This window comes from Aethalodelphis obliquidens, unplaced genomic scaffold (assembly GCF_003676395.1).
Source record: "Aethalodelphis obliquidens isolate GAN/ISIS:26980383/991018 unplaced genomic scaffold, ASM367639v1 scaffold7, whole genome shotgun sequence".
Taxonomy (NCBI): domain Eukaryota; kingdom Metazoa; phylum Chordata; class Mammalia; order Artiodactyla; family Delphinidae; genus Aethalodelphis; species Aethalodelphis obliquidens.
Genome location: NW_020837951.1, coordinates 43,671,278 through 43,691,844, shown reverse-complemented (window position 1 = coordinate 43,691,844; position 20,567 = coordinate 43,671,278). Strand labels below are relative to the sequence as shown.

The 20,567-nt window shown below is 38.2% G+C and overlaps 1 protein-coding gene across 3 annotated transcripts in view; it reads left to right on the top strand.

The window, feature by feature from the left end:
* PCSK5 (proprotein convertase subtilisin/kexin type 5) overlaps positions 1 to 20,567 on the top strand; it is a 447,761-nt gene that overhangs the window by 230,143 nt on the left and 197,051 nt on the right. For all 3 annotated transcript variants that reach the window (XM_027105664.1, XM_027105665.1, XM_027105666.1), the window contains exon 10: positions 7,409 to 7,512. In XM_027105664.1, the coding sequence (XP_026961465.1) occupies positions 7,409 to 7,512 (104 nt within the window). The remainder of the gene's footprint in view (positions 1 to 7,408; positions 7,513 to 20,567) is intronic.

The following is a 20,567-nucleotide window of genomic DNA, read 5'->3' as shown; positions in this document are numbered from 1 at the left end:
CTCTACAGCCCATGCTCCACAACAAGAGAAGCCACCGCAATGAGAAGCCCGCACACTGCAATGAAGAGTAGCCCCCCGCTCGCTGCAACTAGAGAAAGCCCGCGCACAGCAACAAAGACCCAACACAGCCAAAAATAATAAATAAATTTATTTTTAAAAAATTTAATTAGAAATAAATAACGGGGACCACAGTGTCCTTCTGCAGGACAAGGTCAGTTACCTTAGAATTATGTATTTATTCATGCCCAGTGTTAGGTAGCCTACAAAATTAGCAGAAAAGGGGGAGTAAGCTGTGTCCTCCAGTTTCTTTCCCAGACCTGAGTTTCTCCCAGCTTGACCAGGATAAACTTAGGGAGGAAGCTCTCATACCAACACATTTGGTCTACTTCAAACAATTTCAAAGATTGGGGACATAAAAGAGAGTCAGATTTAGATTCCAGGTTATGGTTGCATAAAGACAGAGGCCTATTTTTTAAATTATTTTTATTTTTTATTGAAGTATAGTTGATTTACAATGTTGTGTTAGTTTCAGGTATACAGCAAAGTGATTCCGTTATATATACATATATATATGTGTGTGTATATATATGCATTTCAGATTCTTTTCCCTTATAGATTATTACAAAATATTGAGTATAGTTCCCTGTGCTATATAGTAGGTCCTTGTTGGTTATCTATTTTATATATGTGTGTATATGTTAATCCCAAACTCCTAATTTATCCCTCCCCCACCCCAACCTTTCCCCTTTGGTAACCATAAGTTTGTTTTCTATGTCTGGATCTATTTCTGTTTTGTAATTAAGTTCATTTGTATCATTTTTTTAGATTCCACATATAAGTGATATCATATGATATTTGTCTTTGTCTGTCCTCACTTAGTATGATCATCTCTAGGTCCATCCATGTTGTTGCAAATAGCATTATTTCATTCTTTTTTATGGCCGTGTAACATTCCGTTGTATATGTATACCACATCTTCTTTGGTCGATGGACACTTAGGTGCTTCCATGTCTTGGCTATTGTAAATAGTGCTGCCGTGAACATTGGGGTGCATGTATCTTTTCGAATTTGAGTTTTCTCCAGATATATGCCCAGGACTGGGATTGCTGGATCATACGGCAACTCTATTTCTAGTTTTTTTAGGAACCTCCATACTGTTTTCCATAGTGGCTGCACCAATTTACATTCCCACCAACAGAGGGTTCCTTTTAGGAGAGAGGGCTTTAGAATGGCCAGAATTTATGGTCTCAGGGTAATATTCTCAGAGGGAATTGAGTGTACCAGAAGAGCAGGTGGAAAGAAAGTTCCATGATCATGAATTGATTTCAATGCATGTGATCTCAACTTAGTGTACCTCTGGCTGACCACCCATCAGGTTTCCCTCCATAAGCATTTACATAACAAAGTATTTCAAGGAAATGATTATTGAGCTCACAAACAAAATAATCATTTTTAAGGCTGCAGAAAACTTATTGATGTCTTTCAGGTATAATGACAAATCCTACAGATAAGCTGGGATTTATCATGGAAAGAAGACACTTCAGTTTCAATGACAGAATTTTTCTTTGTAAATTGGGGGCTATCATAAGTGTATTTATAAACCAAATTCCCACACCTTTGGTTTAGACTAAATTCAGGGAATCAGTGAGTGGTTTCACAAAGGAGTAAAATAAAAATTTGACTTAGGTGATCTCAAACCAGTTTTTTCCTTTATCTTTTCTGCTTTCATTCAGGTGTGGATGGATCATAAGCAGGGATCCTGGTGCTACCAATACAAATCATATTTCTAAATCTGGAGGCATTATTAACTGTGTTTTCTGTTACTGCAACCCAGCTTTAGACCCGGGACTTTTGAATTAATATAGAACACAGAACAAACACACTCCCATTAGGGATACACTCCTGCTCGTAGTGGGACTCACCACCTGGCGATCCCTTTGGGCTCTTCATTACCTGACAAAAGAAGATTGGTTTCCTTTGTTGAAAGGTCTGTATTTTATTCTTGAATCATCGTTGGCACACACTGGCTGCAGTCAGAGTAATGTTTTTCCTCAATCTCTGCAGGCTTTAAACACTTCTGCCTCATCTTGGTTCTTCCAGCTCAAAATGAATCCTTTCCCATAATTGCTGGCTTATTTAGCATCTGTACAATGGCATTCATTTTCTGGCTACTGATTCCCATTTTCCTTTTACACAATCTTGAGAAACATAAAAGGAGACTGCTTTGGCCTTGGATGTTTGGTTGACTAGTAAGCTGGATATTTGATGATTGCTGATGGCTCATGCTGTTTCCCTATAGGTCTGGTCCACGTAATCGCTCATCCTTGCCTTAGATGGAATCACTCTTGTATTTAAAGATGATTGTCCTGTTTAGGAAATGGTTTTCATTATCTGGATTCGCTATTGCTCCTCTTATTGATCTATTCTTTTTCTATAATAAGATGTGTATTCATTTTTCCTTTTATCAGTTGTCCTTAAACTGCCTATGATGATAGATCCATCTGGGGGCTTGTGGGGGGAGGGTGAGTTCTTTTTTCTCTTTAGTAAATGCAGGTGAATCAGTCACTCAGGATTTAAAATTGGTCCTTGTTTTTGTTTTTTTTGTTTTTGTGGTACGCGGGCCTCTCACTGTTGTGGCCTCTCCCGTTGCGGAGCACAGGCTCCGGACACGCAGGCTCAGCGGCCATGGCTCACGGGCCCAGCCGCTCCGCGGCATGTGGGATCTTCCCGGACTGGGGCACGAACCCGTGTCCCCTGCATTGGCAGGCGGACTCTCAACCACTGCGCCACCAGGGAAGCCCTTGGTCCTTGTTTTTAAGGACCACCAGGTACAGGTTTATTCACAAGTGTGCAGAATTATCTGGGAAAACTCTTAGGGAGGGAATTTTTTTTTTAAGTGCTAAGCTAGGAGTTGCACTTAGACGTCCAACAAGAAGCACTAGACAGAATGTCTCTCCCGGGATATGTCCTACTTCTTCTAAAACCTGTTGTTGGGCCCATGAAATACTTTGAACTGCTCAGAACAAAAATGTAATACAAACACCAGGTAGTGATAGTGTCGTTCATGATCCTATTTTTGCAGCTGGAGACTAGAAGTATTTGAGATGAGGTTCAGCTGAGGTTCCCTTATTGGAGAAGAGTTACCTAATCAGGCTTTAAACCACATCAGAGTGTGAGCGTGTCAGGCAAGGTGACAAGTTCATAGCAAATGTTAAGAAAAGATACAGTGTTATGACATCTAGTATAAAATATTATTTGATAAAAAGAGTATGATTTTTCCTAGTTCAGTAGCTTTCTGTTTACCTTCTTGATAGAATGTGCCGAAGGTAGGCCTTTGGAATCTGAAAATCACATTAGGACTCAAGAATCTCCTGAATTCTGTTGCAAGCAAAACTCAACTGGGTTGAGAGAGAGAGAGCGTGGGCACGAAAACTGTATGACCGTGAGGACAGAACCTGCCACACTCGGCTTCCCGATCCAGCTGTCAGAGAACCACCTGACAAGCCACTGTGTGTACATTCATTTCACCTTTATGGGTCCATGTGGAGATGGTATTCAATAGTGATTGATAGCATACTATCATAGCCAAGTGCAGCTGGTTTGAATTGTAGCTCTACCACGACCTACCTATATGTCCCTGAGTTACTGTGTGGAACTCAAAGTCTCACTTTTGTCATCTGTGAAATGGGAATAAAAATTTTACCTCTATCATGTGATTTTTTTTAGATGACACAATGATAGTGCATATACAACATACAGTACCTCTCCCTGGCCAAGTGTTCACTAAATGTTGGTTATTATTTTGCGGTCATCAAAGGAGGCAAAACTTCCTTACAGGAAAAGATGATACCTACAGGACTCCCCAGAAAATCATGTACGTTGTATTGCCTTGAAAGGTCATGGTTAACTAGCCACGTTTTGCAGGCATTTATAAATGTGACCTTTTAGTGTATATTGTTATTCAGGGGTAACTGACAGTAATTCCAGGAAGAAACCTGAGGGGTATGTGGCATAACTCCTGGAGGCTCATTATGAGACTGGTGGTCACCGGGCTCAGAGTTGAGAGAAACTGCTCTTTTTTTCTAGGTTGGTTAGACTTTTGGCCTTTTTGATTATTATTTGCCCCAAATCTTTTGGTGCTTTGGCAGTGAAAGGGGTATTGGTTTTCAGAGGCCACTGGAGTGTGGGTCCAGGGTAATTGGCAGGAGGGGGTAAGTTTTAGGAGGTCCTATGTTACCATTGTGGACTGTGGCGCTCACGGCACAGGGCACTCTTCTTTCACTCTGTATGTGGTTTACCCCACGTTTGATGACTTCTTCATTCCTACATCATCCCTGTGAGCATAAATACAAATAGGTCATGAAATGTGAATCAGACTTTCCCCTAAATAAAAGTCCTCTCAGGATACTAGCCACTTAACCTATGGCTATTTCCTGAGCTATAATTAATTACCCTCCCACAGGTAGGAACACCACTGATTCAAAAATCCATTGGTTTCCCATATTATCTTTCTCCCTTTATTTTGGTGAAATTCAGGAAATTTTGAAATTAAATCATTTCTGAAGTTGTACATTATCAAATGTCACAGTAAAATTATCTGAATGCCTCCTCTCCATGTGTAGTTTCAATTTCCTGAAGGTCATTTCTCCCTTCTAATTACAAGCACTCCAAGAAGAATTAGTTTGTGCAACTCAGCATGAGAGCAAGTAACTCTCATTTCTTCAGGCTGAGTTGAATGCAGGAGGCTTCCTGAATCTGCCTGAATACAACTGCTTAAGCTACAAGATAAGTGTTTCCTGTTCTGTTATTATTATTCTATTTTTAGAGCTAAGGGTCACTAGGGAAATGGTCTCCCAGTGACCAGAACCTTGTGCTTGATATTTCTAAAGGAATTTTGCCCTGGTGATAGGTAACAGGGAAGCTTGTGTTGTTTCTTTTCTTTTCTTTTTTTTCCCTGAAGGATAACATTTAAAATGTGAAAGGTTTAACTGTGTGTTAAATGTTATTTTAAAATTACAAGGTTGAGTTAGACATATTTATCACATCCAAGTGTACTTTTAGGGGTCTTGCTGTTTGCTCATGAAAAAATAAAAGCATACATGTTCACTTGAGAGGATTTTGCTTTCCCATAAATAAGGGGCTGGAATGTCTTTCCAGACTGAGCTTTTCTGTTGTTTTCACCCCTCACCCAAGTAACTACACTGGAAAAGGGAATGGAGATTAGCATCGCATTTCAGGCAGAGCTAGAACGTCTTATGTTGAGAGTAGCATTCAGAATTTTCCCTGGACTCATTCTCCTAATTTTCCTGACTGTAATGCATGGACTCTGTTAAATTTTGTTGTGGATTCACTATTAGGCAGCTAAGGGCCAAATCATGCCAACTGTTTTGGAAGCAAAACTTCCGTGCCTCCTGGGATCCATCACACAACCTCCCTCCCTTTATTCAGAGTTTTGTGCCTTGTCAGGTTCTAAAGTTGGCTCCTAACAAGTGTTGTATCAAAACAAAAATAATTCTGCTTCCATTGTTCTCATATCTTTCAAACTCACGTGGATGGGTTTTAATCCCTTAGTATAAGTTCTTCTATTAATGCAACCTTACAAAATAGTCGAGATCCTATCTTGTCCCTTATAGAAGCTTTGAAAATGGCAGTAATATTTCTCTTTTATTTGGAATCTGAGAACATAACAAAAAGGTATAAGAACTCTGTAGTACTTTTCTCTTCCCATCTCCTTCATTTTCAAGTCACTTAATAGGAGCTGTGGCTCTTACTTTAGCAAAATGATGTACTGTCTACCACTTATAATGGTTTATTATGCACCAGGAACAAGGTTAAGTACTTGGCACGGCAGTTGACTCTTGAACAACATAGGTTTGAACTGCACAGGTCCGCTTATACACAGATTTTTTTCACTAAATACGTAGTACATGATCCGCTGCTGGTTGAATATATGGATGCAGAACCGTGGCTACGGAGGGCCAACTATAAGTTATACTCAGACTTTTGACTGCTCAGGGGTCGGCGCCCCTAACCTCCGCGTTGTTCAAGGGACAACTATACTTTGATTCAGTTGGTACAACGAAGTAAAGTAGATATTAACATCCACATTCTAAGTGGGGAAACTGACACTTTGGGAAGTCAATTTCACATACGTAGAAAATGAAGGAACCAGAATCTGATCACTGGGCCCCCTCTCATTACGAGGCCACCCTCAAAAACACGTATATGCTGAGTGTGATAGGAAAATGTAGTATCAAGTGAAGCAGTGTGCAGCTTCATCATTGAAAATTAGCTATAAAGATACCACGTTCTCCCTCTGCCTGGGAGACACCAGTGTGTATATGTGCCCATACGAGGGGGTACAGAGATTACCACATGCCCCTGTCACACTTCTAGGAAGGTAGCAAGTCATTGTCTCTCCTCCTTCAAATGTTCCGACCCATCCTTTGCAAATATCCTTCTAAAATGAAGATGGCAGATGAGAAGCAAAGAAAATAACTACACAAGCTGCATGCTAAGTTGCCATATTTCCTAGTTAAGTAAAAAAATTGTCACACCTCACATTCAAGACTGAATTGAATAAGTATCCTGATTAGAGAATTTCATGCATGCACTGAGTCAAATGCCTTTAGTAAATAACATGTTCTTTGAAAAAGAACAAAAGACTGTGTATATGTACTTGGATTTGTTTTCTGTGTGTTTATTAGTATTGCAGTTCTTTGATGAAAGTATCTCCCATTCAGTAGTGTCTTTGTGATCTTCAGTGCCAACAGCCATAAGAAATAGGTATCCAATAATTTAATAACTATTTATTGCAAATTAAGACACTCCCATAGTTTTCTGTGTACCCAGTTTTGGGCTCTGTACCACATCCTCTTCCTTTGAGAACACTGAAAATGAAGACTTGGTTTCAGTCGAGACTTTTTCTGTATCCCACACATCCATCCAGAATGGTTAACATTGCTAAGTTCTTTGTTAAATTAAAATCAAGTGCCTGGCTAAACAACTGAACAAGGAATGTTCAAGAGCCCTTCAGTTTTGATTTTAGCTTGTTGTAATTTTCTAATGATGATGCAAGAGTCTACACGAAGGATGACAGGGCCAGAATTGGGAGCCATTTTGTTGAGAAAACTGGAAATCTTCACCCTTTTAAAAACTTACACTGACTAATATCACATTATTTCTCAAATTAAAGGTTACATTTTCTGCCTCCCTGAGACTAATGTCACTTCTCCAAGATGAGAACAAGAGCGGCATTTGGCATTTGTTTATCCCAAACCCAAATCGCTGACCCTTTGTTTTTAGTACTTTGCCCTTCTGCTTTTGCTTTTTTAATTTGCTTGTGACTCTCTGCTTCCCCCATCTTTTTTTTTTTTGGTACAATGATTCTTACCTTGTCTTTCCCCAGTCCGTTTCTGACCTGGAGAGACGTGCAGCATGTTATTGTAAGGACTTCCCGTGCAGGACATTTGAACGCTAATGACTGGAAAACCAATGCTGCTGGTTTTAAGGGTGAGAACTTCTTTCATATTTTGTCACAGGCAAAATATTTTTATTTTTCCCCCATTTTAAATGGAGAGCAGGAAATAGAACCCATCCAAAGAAACTTTAAATTTTGTACTGACACAGGAAGAGCTTGACCTCTTAGTAGAAAAAAAAAGGCAGGTTCCTTTTTTTTTTTTTTTAATTAAAACAACACATTTAAGGCAGATTTCCTTGGCTTCCCACATCATAGGTCAGTTTCTTTAAAGGTAACCAACTCCCAAGTATTGTCGACCTATGGGGCTCCTCATTAGTTTATTCTTTGGTGTCATCGATTATCTGAGTGGTATTTGTAACAATGTATTTAAAAATTCCTTACCTTCTGGAGTGATTACTTCCAGTTAATAATAGCTGGTATCTTTTGTTCGTTTGAGGGTAGCACTGTTAGTTGCTAGGCTATGCTTTTCTACATATTTTGTTTTTGTTGTTTTTTTTTTTTTCAAACCTTCCACAAACAGAAAAACAGGCATAATTCTAAGACGTTACTTTACATAAACTAAAAGTTCTTATGAAGCTTTATAATGCGCAGTCTTAGGCAAGTATGCACAGGATGTAAATAAGTGCTGACTATTTTTCCCCTGGCTGATGGGGATTCTAGTTCCATCAAGCTGTCTTACTAATGGTAGCCATTTTGTTTATTGTCATCCATAACATATGCTATAATCAAAAGAAAATAATTATATAAAGTAGTTGTCCTATAGTGTGGTATCTTTACTCAGGTTTCAGATCATCTAAATTTTAATCCATTAATTTAATTTACAACAAAGATTACTTTTTGTTGTATCTGCAGACTTAAAGTTACTCCCAAATAATCTTTGTATCATTATGTATCCCTATGGATGAAAAACAGTATTCTATAACATAAGGAATATCTACTTAAAAATTATAGTTTTGGTCCTCAGATCATTGGTAATAAGCTGAATAATCCTGGGCAAGTCATTTAATTTTTCTGGGCCCTAACTTCCGCAACTTAAACAATTTAGAAGCTGAATAATATTATCTACATAGGATATGTTACATATGATTTTAATATATCCTTAGTGTATTATACCCAATGTATATAAATATTCATGCTGAAAATGTAAAGTATAATTTTAAAAATTATTTGCAAGCAGCTTACTAATCATGCTTTGCCAAAACCTATCAATATGCCAGGGAACCAGCGCCATATAAAAGAGTTCTTTGATTAACATCTTCACTGAAGACTTCACTTTTAGAAAACAAGAATGTCCCTCTGCTTTCGAGTATTATCAAATACCTTTCTGTGCTTGTAAACTATATAATGCAGCAGTGTTCGATGAGCTTTGAATCTAAAGCATTGTAAATACCTGTTGGGATCACATTTTCTGAAGCTCAAATCAAGACACGTGGTACCAGAATAGCAAATGTTATGTGCAGCATCAAAAATACTTGAAATTTCAATTGTTCTAGAAAATCCAGGATGTAATTTGCCATATGTATGTTTCCTTTTGATTAGCTTCCCCATGCTTCCAGCCCCGACTCTATAAATGCAGGCAGCCAAGGGGTTGGGTTTGGGGAGGGGGGAAGAAGGGATCAAAACACTGGCTGGTTCAACACTGCAATGAACTTCTTAGTAGAAGGTTCACAGACTAAGTACATTGACCTCAATGAGGCTGAGGAATCAACTTTAACCCAAATAAAAGTCTTAGTTTTACTTACTCCTTTTTGGCAACTTAAAAGGAGCAAATGGTTCTAATAAAAAATGCAACTCTTTTGAAAACCTCTGTTGGTTTTGGAGAGGGGGAAGCCGAGGATTTAGACTAAATCACCAGATCCAAACCTGAGTCTGAAGGGGGCCATACACTGCTTCTGGCAGGGAGGAAAGAGCATTTTACTATTGCACGTGGCAATATTTAGTATAATATTTCACTCTTCTCTTAGATTGCTGCCAAGAGTAACAATTAAAGTTCACTTTTTCATAGATGAATTACCCTGAACCGTCTGGACTCCCAGTGGAATTGTTTTGTAATTTTGTTGATGGCAAGCCCCATATTTCATCTAAACATGATCATAATAAGAATGATTTTTTTAAGAGTTATTTTCTTCCCTACTCGAAGCATTCCCATCCCCTCCCTAGCGTCCCACAAATAAAAGTGATTAAGGCAGAGGCTAGCAGGAGAAGTGACATGCTTCCGGGAAGGAGAGAATGCAGGTCACTAGGACTGGAAAAAGATGGGCTGACTTTTTATGGAATAAGGTCTGAACGAACAAAAAATAGTGAAGGCTTGGAAGAGGTTCATGCAATGAGAGCTCATATTTTAAATTAGGTCAGCCAGCTTTTGCAGGCGTTGCTTAGAGGGAACCATGGCCAAATGTTTCTCCTTAGGAGAAAACGGAAGTTGCCTGCAAGCAGAAGCCTGCAGCCCTGGGTGCACGCCCTCTTACCACTTGGTTTAGTCCTAACGCTGAGTGAGATGTAGGTATGAAACGAATCTGAAAACACCTGTGCTTCCCTGGGCTTGCTGTTGTGCCCTCATGTTGAGAGATTTAACTTATCTGAAGAGTGGGTTTTTGTTTTTGTTTTTGAAACCACCAGAATTTCATAAATTGCTTGGCAGGTACTCTTCTGCAGTGGGGCCGTCAGTACGAACATGTGAATTTCCTTCTCATCAGGTAAAGCAGAAGCAGCTCAGAGTAGCAACCAGTTAGGTTTTGGGGTCTTGCCATCAATAGACTTGATAGTCTTAGTTCTCACTGATAACTTTGGAGAAGCCAACACCCTACAGATCAGTCTTTCCCCAAACCCTGCCAAGTGCATTTCACACAATGTCCTTACATTTCTCCAGACCTACCCATGTGTGGTCCATCCGAAGCAGAGAACAGAGCCAGATGTTATAGGAACTAGACTGGTGTGGGTCTCCTCTCAAGGCAGACTTGATCTACTCTTACCCACATGTGTTATGGGCCTGGATTCCTGGCTCCTGGAAGGGGATTCCCTCCAGAAGCAGCTGCTGGCTTCTTGTTAACTGGCATGGACAGATTGCACTCAGGCAAGGAAGTTGCCCTTGAAGGACCAGCTCCTCTGTGTGTTTCTCTGAGAGCGGAGCTGCATACTGATGAGCTGGGTGCAGAGAACTTTCTTCCCCTTTCTATGTGCTCTCATTATGGTCGCACTCTATAAACGATCCTATATTGAGATCAGTTCACAGTAAAGCCAGCCCCAAAGCTGGAAGCCACTCATCAACATTTTTATGCTAATGGTACCTTAAGTTTTAACAATGTTAATTGAACTAAGATGATTCTGTCTTGATGCTTCTTCAATAATAATAATAATCTCTTATAGTTAAAATATCTTGCAGGAGATTTGTTTTTCAAAATAAACATAATCCAGTGAATGCATACCTATGGAAACGAGCTAGACGTTATTTAGATTTGTTCATCCTGTGAATGATCCTAGCTAAATTTCAGACACCTTTTGACTTTAAACCTCCTCCAGAGATAGTTTCTTTAATAATAAATACCATGCACCTAGCAAAGAATCTGAGATTATGCATGAGAATAGGAAAGTATTTGTATGAGACCACATGAACAGATGTGGTATTTGCCACTACAGAACTAAAATCCAAATTCCAGTATTTTGCTACTGAGCAACATTTGCAGTGCTTGGAGATGACTTTGGCATTACATTGTCTGTTTGGGGGTTTCTTCAATATTACTTCTTTCTCCTTTTTTTCCCTTTGCTCTTACGATAAGTCTTTCCTATTTTTTTCTTTTCTACTGTTTTTAATACCGCCCTCGTGCTCCTGAAAATGTATAGATCAGCTGTAGAATTGAGGGTTTTCCCCATCAGGGTGGTTTTCTTCAAGGAATTTAAGTTATGCAGTCTCTTCATTCATTTATTCACAAATATTTCCTGCGCACCTTCAGCAGGCCAGCCCAACACATGCTGAATGAAGTGCAACCAAAGAGGAGAATTAGAAGGAAACGTCCGGGGCCCCGTGACTTTGCCTGCTCTGATCTGGCTGTGCTGTGATTTACACACAGAACAGAAATTTACACTGCACTTTTTTTAGCCCTTCAGTCAAGCCCAACCAGTCTGCCAGGTTCATGTTTATAGAAGTATCAATGATCCTTCTCTCATCATCTAAAATGCAGCCCAGCCCTGAGCAGCAGAAGGCATCTAAGGAGAGAATCTCTCTTGTGGAGTGTCATTTACATTTTGACCAGCTCCGTTTGTACCTATAGAGTATATGGATCCTAGAGCCATGCAGAGGACTTGAATTCTGCATTCTCCTAGAATCCATGGCTCACAGCCTTTCAGGAAGAACGTGACTCTTTGTTATGAGCCCCTCCCTCCTACTGCTTTAATCTGAAGACCCTGCAGATTTCCCCTTTCTCCCCCAGCCTCCTGGGCTGTGCTCGCTGAATCTTTCCCCCATGTCCTTATCTCTGGTTTGTGGATGCAGTTATGAGAAGTATAATTGAATGCATGCAACATCGGTGCTGTAGTTTTTTTCAAAGTGTCTGTATTTGGATATAATGACTTGATATTTTACAGTTAAACTCTCTTAAATCTAGGAAGAGGAATAGACGTCAGATAATAAATTAGGAACTTCTGTCATCTTTACTAGGCGAAAGAATGAAAAAAATGTCATTGAAAATCAAAAATGACAACTAAGTGAGCGAGGTTACCACGCCTTCCATTTCACTGCCCTCCCAGACTATGTAAGTCTCTTTTTTTCTACCAGCATGTTGCTGAAACCTCCCCATCCTCCACTGACTCTTTCTTTGACCACAACTAAACTACTAGATTTTTTTTTAATTTCTAACTGACTTCCCACCATGGGGAAAACAATTGACAGTCTAACATGACTTCTTAGCCTCAAAGGCCCTTAACTTTTAATAACCTTTATTACTTTTAATCGCCGTCATTTTATTTCCACTGTTAGGGCTGGTAATTTTAAGATGTTCCAATATATTTTTAATACCTACCTGTCTTGCTTTCAGTTTTAACACTTATTAAAAAGAATTAGATGTGCTGAAACGATTAAGCATGCCATGTGTTGAACTGAAACTAAAGGTTTTGAAATGTGGTGTTTTTATTTTTTTTCTGAGTATATAAAGTAATATCTGATGTGTTACCATTTGAAAGGGTAAAGCTATATTGTATTTTATTATGTCACTGTACAAATAATATCTTATCTTTGCCACCTAGCATGCTGACGTGATGTTGGTAGCTATGATTAAAGCTACATAATGTACCTTAATTGGAAATCTGCACATCATGTTTTCAAAGAAAGGTCAAAGTGAAACACTATTCATCTGGTCAGTGTCAGAGGGGGTGTTTGAATCAGATGCTTGACTTCAGTCCTGATCCTATTTTCAGAAATAAGGCATTTAGTTCTTCTCTTAAAATGCAGAGAGGGATGTAAGTACATTTGATCCTACCTAATGAAATTTGCTCCCTAGAAACACCACCTGATTTTCTTTCAAGATTCTATGTTTATTCCATTGTATTCTATGAACTCCTATGCATTTATTAACTTAAAACCTTTCATTTTTGCATTCATTGATCACTGAAATATGAGCTTACCTTCTTGCTCATTTATAAAAAAAAAAGATATGAATCACACATAATTTAGGGATTTTACGTTTATTCTTTTGTCTGGTGGATGATTTACCTAAATATCTACCTGGGAACAGCAATATAGAACTCCTGACAGCAGTCTGCTTGGTCATTGCTTAATCCGGAGTCTTGTATCCAAAATGTCTACTTGCCCCATAAGAGTGTTCTATTCATACCTACTAAATATGTGAGATTTTAAAATATTTTCTGCAAATGAAAAATGTTATTTTCTCCGCACTGGTCTTTGAATGGTAGTGTTAGGTTTGTTAGACTTTGGGTGTGTTTTGTTCTGTTTTTTCATCCCTAAATACAAAAGTTTTAACTGCATGTGGTTTCACACTTAAAATCCATCTTCAGAATAGAATTAAAACGATGGTTGTACTGTATGACTATTATCTCTTTACAAAACATAATTAGTTAATGAAGGGAATTATGTTTGGAGTAGTTTTGTGGCTTTGCCACAATCTTAAGAACTTTATTCTAGTAGAGTCTGTTATTGATATTTTCTTTGGCCTTTGAGGAAGCCAATTAACATTTTTGTATCTTGGGTTTTTAGAATGTGGGTAACAAATACCAAACATAATGAGAAGGCTGAGTTGAAAGAAAAGTGCTTTGAAATTGCAAAATACCAAACATAAAAAAAACCCTTGACAAAGAAAAGAGTCTTAAAAGTGTATTTTCATATGTCACAGCTTTCTACTGTGAAATGAGGATAAAGATATGAAACCATGTTGTGAATTAGAATGCTATTTTGCGACTGAAATTAATCAAATTATCTGAGTGGGCAAGAGAAAATGTATTACTTTGTAATGAACTTATCACAATACGTCTTCATACCTTTTATCCCATAATCACATATCAATGACTATACTATAATCATATATAAACACAACTAAAATTCTGTTTTGCAAATTAATGTTTAAATATCAACTTGACTTCAACCTGCTAAATTTTGAAAGTTGTAATTAATTATTTCAACATAAGAACTAATGAAAAAATCTGAACTGACTGTAGCTATCAATGTCCTATCAACTCTTTAATCATTAATATACGGTATAAAAGCTATAAGCTTAAAATATGATTTTTAACAATATGCAAAATTTGTATACTTAAGAGACAATTGATGTCTCTTTTTGTGTAATCACCTGATGAAACTCGATTTCACTAATTCTAATAAGGCTGGACTTCCTTAGGTATTTTTAAAACTCTTCTTTCAGCAAATGAGTTTGGCTATCCTTTATGATAGCAAAGCTTGATATTTTGTGGTTACAATTGATATTTCAGGCAAAGATAAAAATCATCAAGCCCTAAACCCCATAATTACAAAGGATGGTCAAACAAGGCCAATGTTGTTTTCAGGCCAAAAGTGTATTGAAACTATAAATAACGAAATGGAGTTCTTTGAATCACTAATAACTGGATTCTGAATCCAGTTCCAAAATAAGATGCCCCCAAAAGATTTAAGACAAGACAGTCTTATCAGAATATACATACAAGGAGATTGGTTCAAGATGGCAAAGTAGAAGGACGTGTGCTCACTCCCTCTTGTGAGAGCACCAGAATCACAACTAACTGCTGAACAATCACTGACAAGAAGACACTGGAACTCACCAAAAAAGATATCCCACATCTAAAGACAAAGGAGAAAACAAAGTGAGATGGTAGGAGGGGCTTAATCACAATAAAATGAAACCCCATAACTGCTGGGTGGGTGACTCACAAACTGGAGAACAATTATTCCACAGAAGTCCACCCACTGGAGTGAAGGTTCTGAGCCCCACATCAGGCTTCCCAATCTGAGGGACCAGCAACGGGAGGAAGAATTCCCAGAGAATCAGACTTTGAAGGCTGGTTGGGTTTGATTGCAGGACTTCAACAAGATTGGGGGAAACAGAGACTGAACTCTTGGAGGGCACACACAAAGTAGGCACATCAGGACCAAGGGGAAGGAGCAGTGACCCCATAGGAGACTGAACCAGACCTACCTGCTAATGTTGGTGGGTCTCCTGCAGAGGTGGGGGGTGGTTGTGGCTCACCGTGGGGACAAGGACACTGGCAGCAGAAGTTCTGGGAAGTACTCCTTGGCATCAGCCCTCCCAGAGCCCGCCATTAGCCCCATCAAAGAGCCTGTAGCCTCCAGTGCTGGGTTGCCTCAGGCCAAACAACCAACAGGGAGGAAACTCAGCCCCACCCATAAGCAGACAAGTGGATTAAACTTTTACTGAGCTCTGCCCACCAGAGCAACACCCAGCGCTACCCACCACAGATGCCTCCCATCAGGAAGCTTGCATAAGCCCCTTAGATAGCCTCATCCACCAGAGGTCAGACAGCAGAAGCAAGAAGAGCTATAATCCTGCAACCTGTGGAACGAAAACCACATTCACAGAAAGATAGACAAGATGAAAAGGCAGAGGACTATGTACCAAATGATAGAACAATATAAAACCCCAGAAAAACAACTAAATGAAGTGGAGAGGCAACCTTCCAGAAAAAGAATTCAGAATAATGATAGTGAAGATGATCCAGGACCTTGGAAAAAGAATGGAGGCAAAGATCAAGAAGATGCAAGAAATGTTTAACAAAGACCCAGAAGAATTAAAGAACAAACACCTAGAAGAATTAAAGAACAAATAGAGATGAGCAATACAATAAGTTAAATGAAAAATATATTAGAAGGAATCAATAACAGAATGATTGAGGCAGAAGAACGGATAAGTGACCTGGAAGACAAAATGGAGGAATTCACTGCCACGGAACAGAATAAAGAAAAAAGAACGAAAAGAAATGAAGACAGCCTAAGAGTTCTGGGACAACATTAAATGCACCAACATTTGCATTACAGGGGTCCCAGAAGGAGAAGAGAGAGAGAAAGGACCCAAGAAAATATTTGAAGAGATTATAGTCGAAAACTTCCCTAACATAGGAGACGAAATAGCCACCCAAGTCCAGGAAGCACAGAGAGTCCCAGGCAGGATAAATCCAAGGAGAAACACGCTGAGACAAATACTAATCAAATTGACAAAAATTACAGACAGGGAAAAATTATTACAAGCAACAAGGGAAAAATGGCAAATAACATACAAGGGAACCCCCCTAAGGTTAACAGCTGATTTCTCAGCAGAAACTCTACAAGCCAGAAGAGAGTGGCATGATATATTTGAAGTGGTGGAAGGGAAGAACCTACAACCAAGATTACTCTACCTGGCAAGGATCTCATTCAGATTCAATGGAGAAATCAAAAGCTTTACAGACAAGCAAAAGCTAAGAGAATTCAGCAACACCAAACCAGTTCTACAGCAAATGCTACAGGAACTTCCCTAAGTGGGAAACACAAGAGAAGAAAAGGACCTACAAAAACAAACTCAGAACAATTAAGAAAATGGTCATAGGAACATACATATCAATAATTACCTTAAATGTGAATGGATTAAATGCTCCAACCAAAAGACACAGCCTCGCTGAATGAATACAAAACAAGACCCGGATATATGCTGTCTACAAGTGACCCACTTCAGACCTAGGGACACATACAGACTGAAAGTGAGGGGATGGAAAAAGATATTCCATGCAAATGGAAATCAGAAGAAAGCTGGAGTAATAATACTCATGTCAGATAAAATAGACTTTAAAATAAAGAATGTTACAACAGACAAGGAAGGACACTGCATAATGATCAAGGGATCAATCCAAGAAGAAGATATAACAATTATAAATATATATGCACCCAACATAGGAGCACCTCAATACATAAGGCAACTACTAACAGCTATAAAAGAGGAAATCGACAGAAACACAATAAGAGTGGGGGACTTTAACACCTCACTTACACCAATGGACAGATCATCCAAACAGAAAATTAATAAGGAAACAAAAGCTTTAAATGACACAATAGACCAGATAGATTTAATTGATATTTATAGGACATTCCATCTAAAAACAGCAAATTACACTATCTTCTCAAGGGCACATGGAACATTCTCCAGGATCACATCTTGGGTCACAAATAAAGCCTTGGTAAATTTAAGAAAATTGAAATCATATCAAGCATCTTTTCCTACCACAACACTATGAGACTGGATATCAGTTACAGAGAAAAAATGTAAAAACACAAACACATGGAGGCTAAACAATACATTACTAAATAACCAAGAGATCACTGAAGAAATCAAAGAGGAAACCAAAAAATACCTGGAGACAAATGACAATGAAAACACGACAATGCAAAACCTATGGGATGCAGCAAAAGCAGTTCTAAGAGGGAAGTTTATAGCAGTACAATCCTACCTCAAGAAACAAGAAAAATCTTAAATAAACAATCTAGCCTTACACCTAAAGGAACTAGAGAAAGAAAAACAAACAAACCCAAAGTTAGTAGAAGGAAAGAAATAATAAAGATAAGGGCAGAAATAAATGAAATAGAGAGAAAGAAAACTGTAGCAAAGATCAATAAAATTAAAGCTAGTTCTTTGAGAATATAAACAAAATTGATAAACCTTTAGCCAGACAGAAAAAGAAGGAGAGGACTCAAATCAATAAAATTAGAAATGAAAAAAGAGCAGATACAGCAGACACTGCAGAAATACAAAGCATCATAAGAGACTACTACAAGCAATGTTATACCAATAAAATAGACAACCTGGAAGAAATGGACAAATTCTTAGAATTTGGTTATTCTTACAAAGGTATAACCTTCCAAGACTGAACCAGGAAGAAATAGAAAATATCAACAGACCAATCACAAGTAATGAAATTGATGGATTTTTGAAGTAATGAATTTTTAATCACAGTGATTAAAAATCTTCCAACAAACAAAAGTCCAGGACCAGATAGCTTCACAGGTGGATTCTATCAAACATTTAGAGAAGAGCTAACACCCATCCTTCTGAAACTCTTCCAGAAAACTGCAGAGGAAGGAGCACTCCCAAACTCATTCTACGAGGCCACCATCACCTTGATACCAAAACCAGACAAAGACACTACAAAAAAAGAAAATTACAGACCAATATCACTGATGAATATAGATGCAAAAATCCTCAACAAAATACTAGCAAACAGAATCCGACAACACATTAAAAGGATCATACACCATGATCAAGTGGGATTTATCACAGGAATGTAAGGATTCTTCAATATATGCAAATCCATCAGTGTGATACACTAAACAAATTGATGAGTAAAAACCATATGATCATCTCATTAGATTCGGAAGAAGCTTTTGACAAAATTCAACACCCATTTATGATAAAAACTCTCCAGAAAGTGGGCATAGAGGGAACCTACCTCAACATGATAAAGGCCATACACGACAAACCCACAGCAAACATCATTCTCAATGGTGAAAAAGTGAAAGCATTTTCTCTAAGATCAGGAAAAAGACAAGGATGTCCACTCCTGCCACTGTCATTCAACATAGTTTTGGAAGTCCTAGCCACGACAATCAGAGAAGAAAAAGAAATAAAAGGAGTACAAATTGGAAAAGAAGAAGTAAAACTGTCACTATTTGCAGATGACGTGATACTATATATAAAGAATCCTGAAGATGCTACCAGAAAACTACCAGAGCTAATCAATGAATTTGGTAAAGTTGCAGGATACAAAATTAATGCATAGAAATCTCTTGCATTCCTATATACTAAGAATGAAAGATCAGAAAGAGAAATTAAGGAAACAATCACATTCACCATTGCAACAAAAAGAATAAAATACCTAGGAATAAACCTACCTAAGGAGGTAAAAGTCCTGTACTCAGAAAACTATAAGACACTGATGAAAGAAATTCAAGATGATGCAAACAGATGGAGAGATATAACATGTTCATGGATTGGAAGAATCAGTATTGTGAAAATGACTATACCACCTAAAGCAATCTACAGATTCAATGCAATCCCTATCAAATTACTAAAGGCATTTTTTTTTACAGAACTAGAAGAAAAAATCTTAAAATTTGTGTAGAGACACAAAAGACCCTGAATAGTCAAAGCAATCTTGAGGGAAAAAAACAGAGCTGGAGGAATCAGACTCCCTCACCTCAGACTATACTACAAAGTATAGTAATCAAGACAGTATGGTACTGGCACAAAAACAGAAATATAGATCAATGGAACAGGATAGAAAGCCCAGTGATAAACCCATGCACCTATGGTCAACTAATCTATGACAAAGGAGGGAAGGATATACAATGGAGAAAAGACAGTCTCTTCAATAAGTGGTGCTGGGAAAACTGGACAGCTACATGTAAAAGAATGAAATTAGAACACTTCCTAACACCATACACAAAAATAAACTCAAAATGGATTAAAGACCTAAATGTAAGAATGGACACTATAACACTCTTAGAGGAAGACATAGGAAGAACACTCTGTGACTTAAATCACAGCAAGATCTTTTTTGACCCACCTGCTAGAGTAATGGAAATACAAACAAAAATAAACAAATGGGACCTAATGATACTTAAAAGCTTTTGCACAGCAAAGGAAACTACAGACGAGCTGAAAAGACAACCCTCAGAATGGGCGAAAATATTTGCAAGTGAATCAACGGACAAAGGATAATCTCCAAAATATATAAATAGCTCATGCAGCTCAATATTAAAAAAAACAACCCAATCAAAAAATGGGCAGAAGACCTAAATAGACATTTCTCCAAAGAAGAAATACAGATGGCCAAGAGGCACATGAAAAGATGCTCAACATCACTAATTATTAGAGAAATGCAAATCAAAACTACAGTGAGGTATCACCTCACACCGGTTAGAATGGGCATCATCAGAAAATCTACAAACAACAAATGCTGGAGAGGGTGTGGAGAAAAGGGAACCCTCTTGCACTGTTGGTGGGAATGTAAATTGATACAGCCACTATGGAGAACTTTATGGAGGTTCCGTAAAAAACTAAAAATAGAATTACCATATGACTCAGCCATCCCACTACTGGGCATATACCCAGACAAAACCATAATTCAAAGAGATATGCACCCCAATGTTCATTGCAGCACTGTTTACAATAGCCAGGTCATGGAAGCAACCTAAATGCCTATCAACAAACAAATGGCTAAAGAAGTTGTGGTACATATATACAATGGAATATTACTCAACCACAAAAAGGAACGAAATTGGGTCATCTGTAGAGAAGTGAATGGATTTAGATACTGTCATACAGAATGAAGTAAGTCAGAAAGAGAAAAACAGTTATCATATATTAATGCATATATGTGGAATCTAGAAAAATGGTATAGATGAACTGGTTTGCAAGGCAGAAATAGAGACACAGATGTAGAGAACAAACGTATGGACACCAAGGGGGAAAAGCCAGGGGAAGAGTGGGGTGGGGATGATTTAGGAGATTGGGATTGACATATATACACTAATATGTATAAAAGAGATAACTAATAAGAACCTGCTGTATAAAAAAGCAAAATTAAATTTACAAAAAAGAAAAAA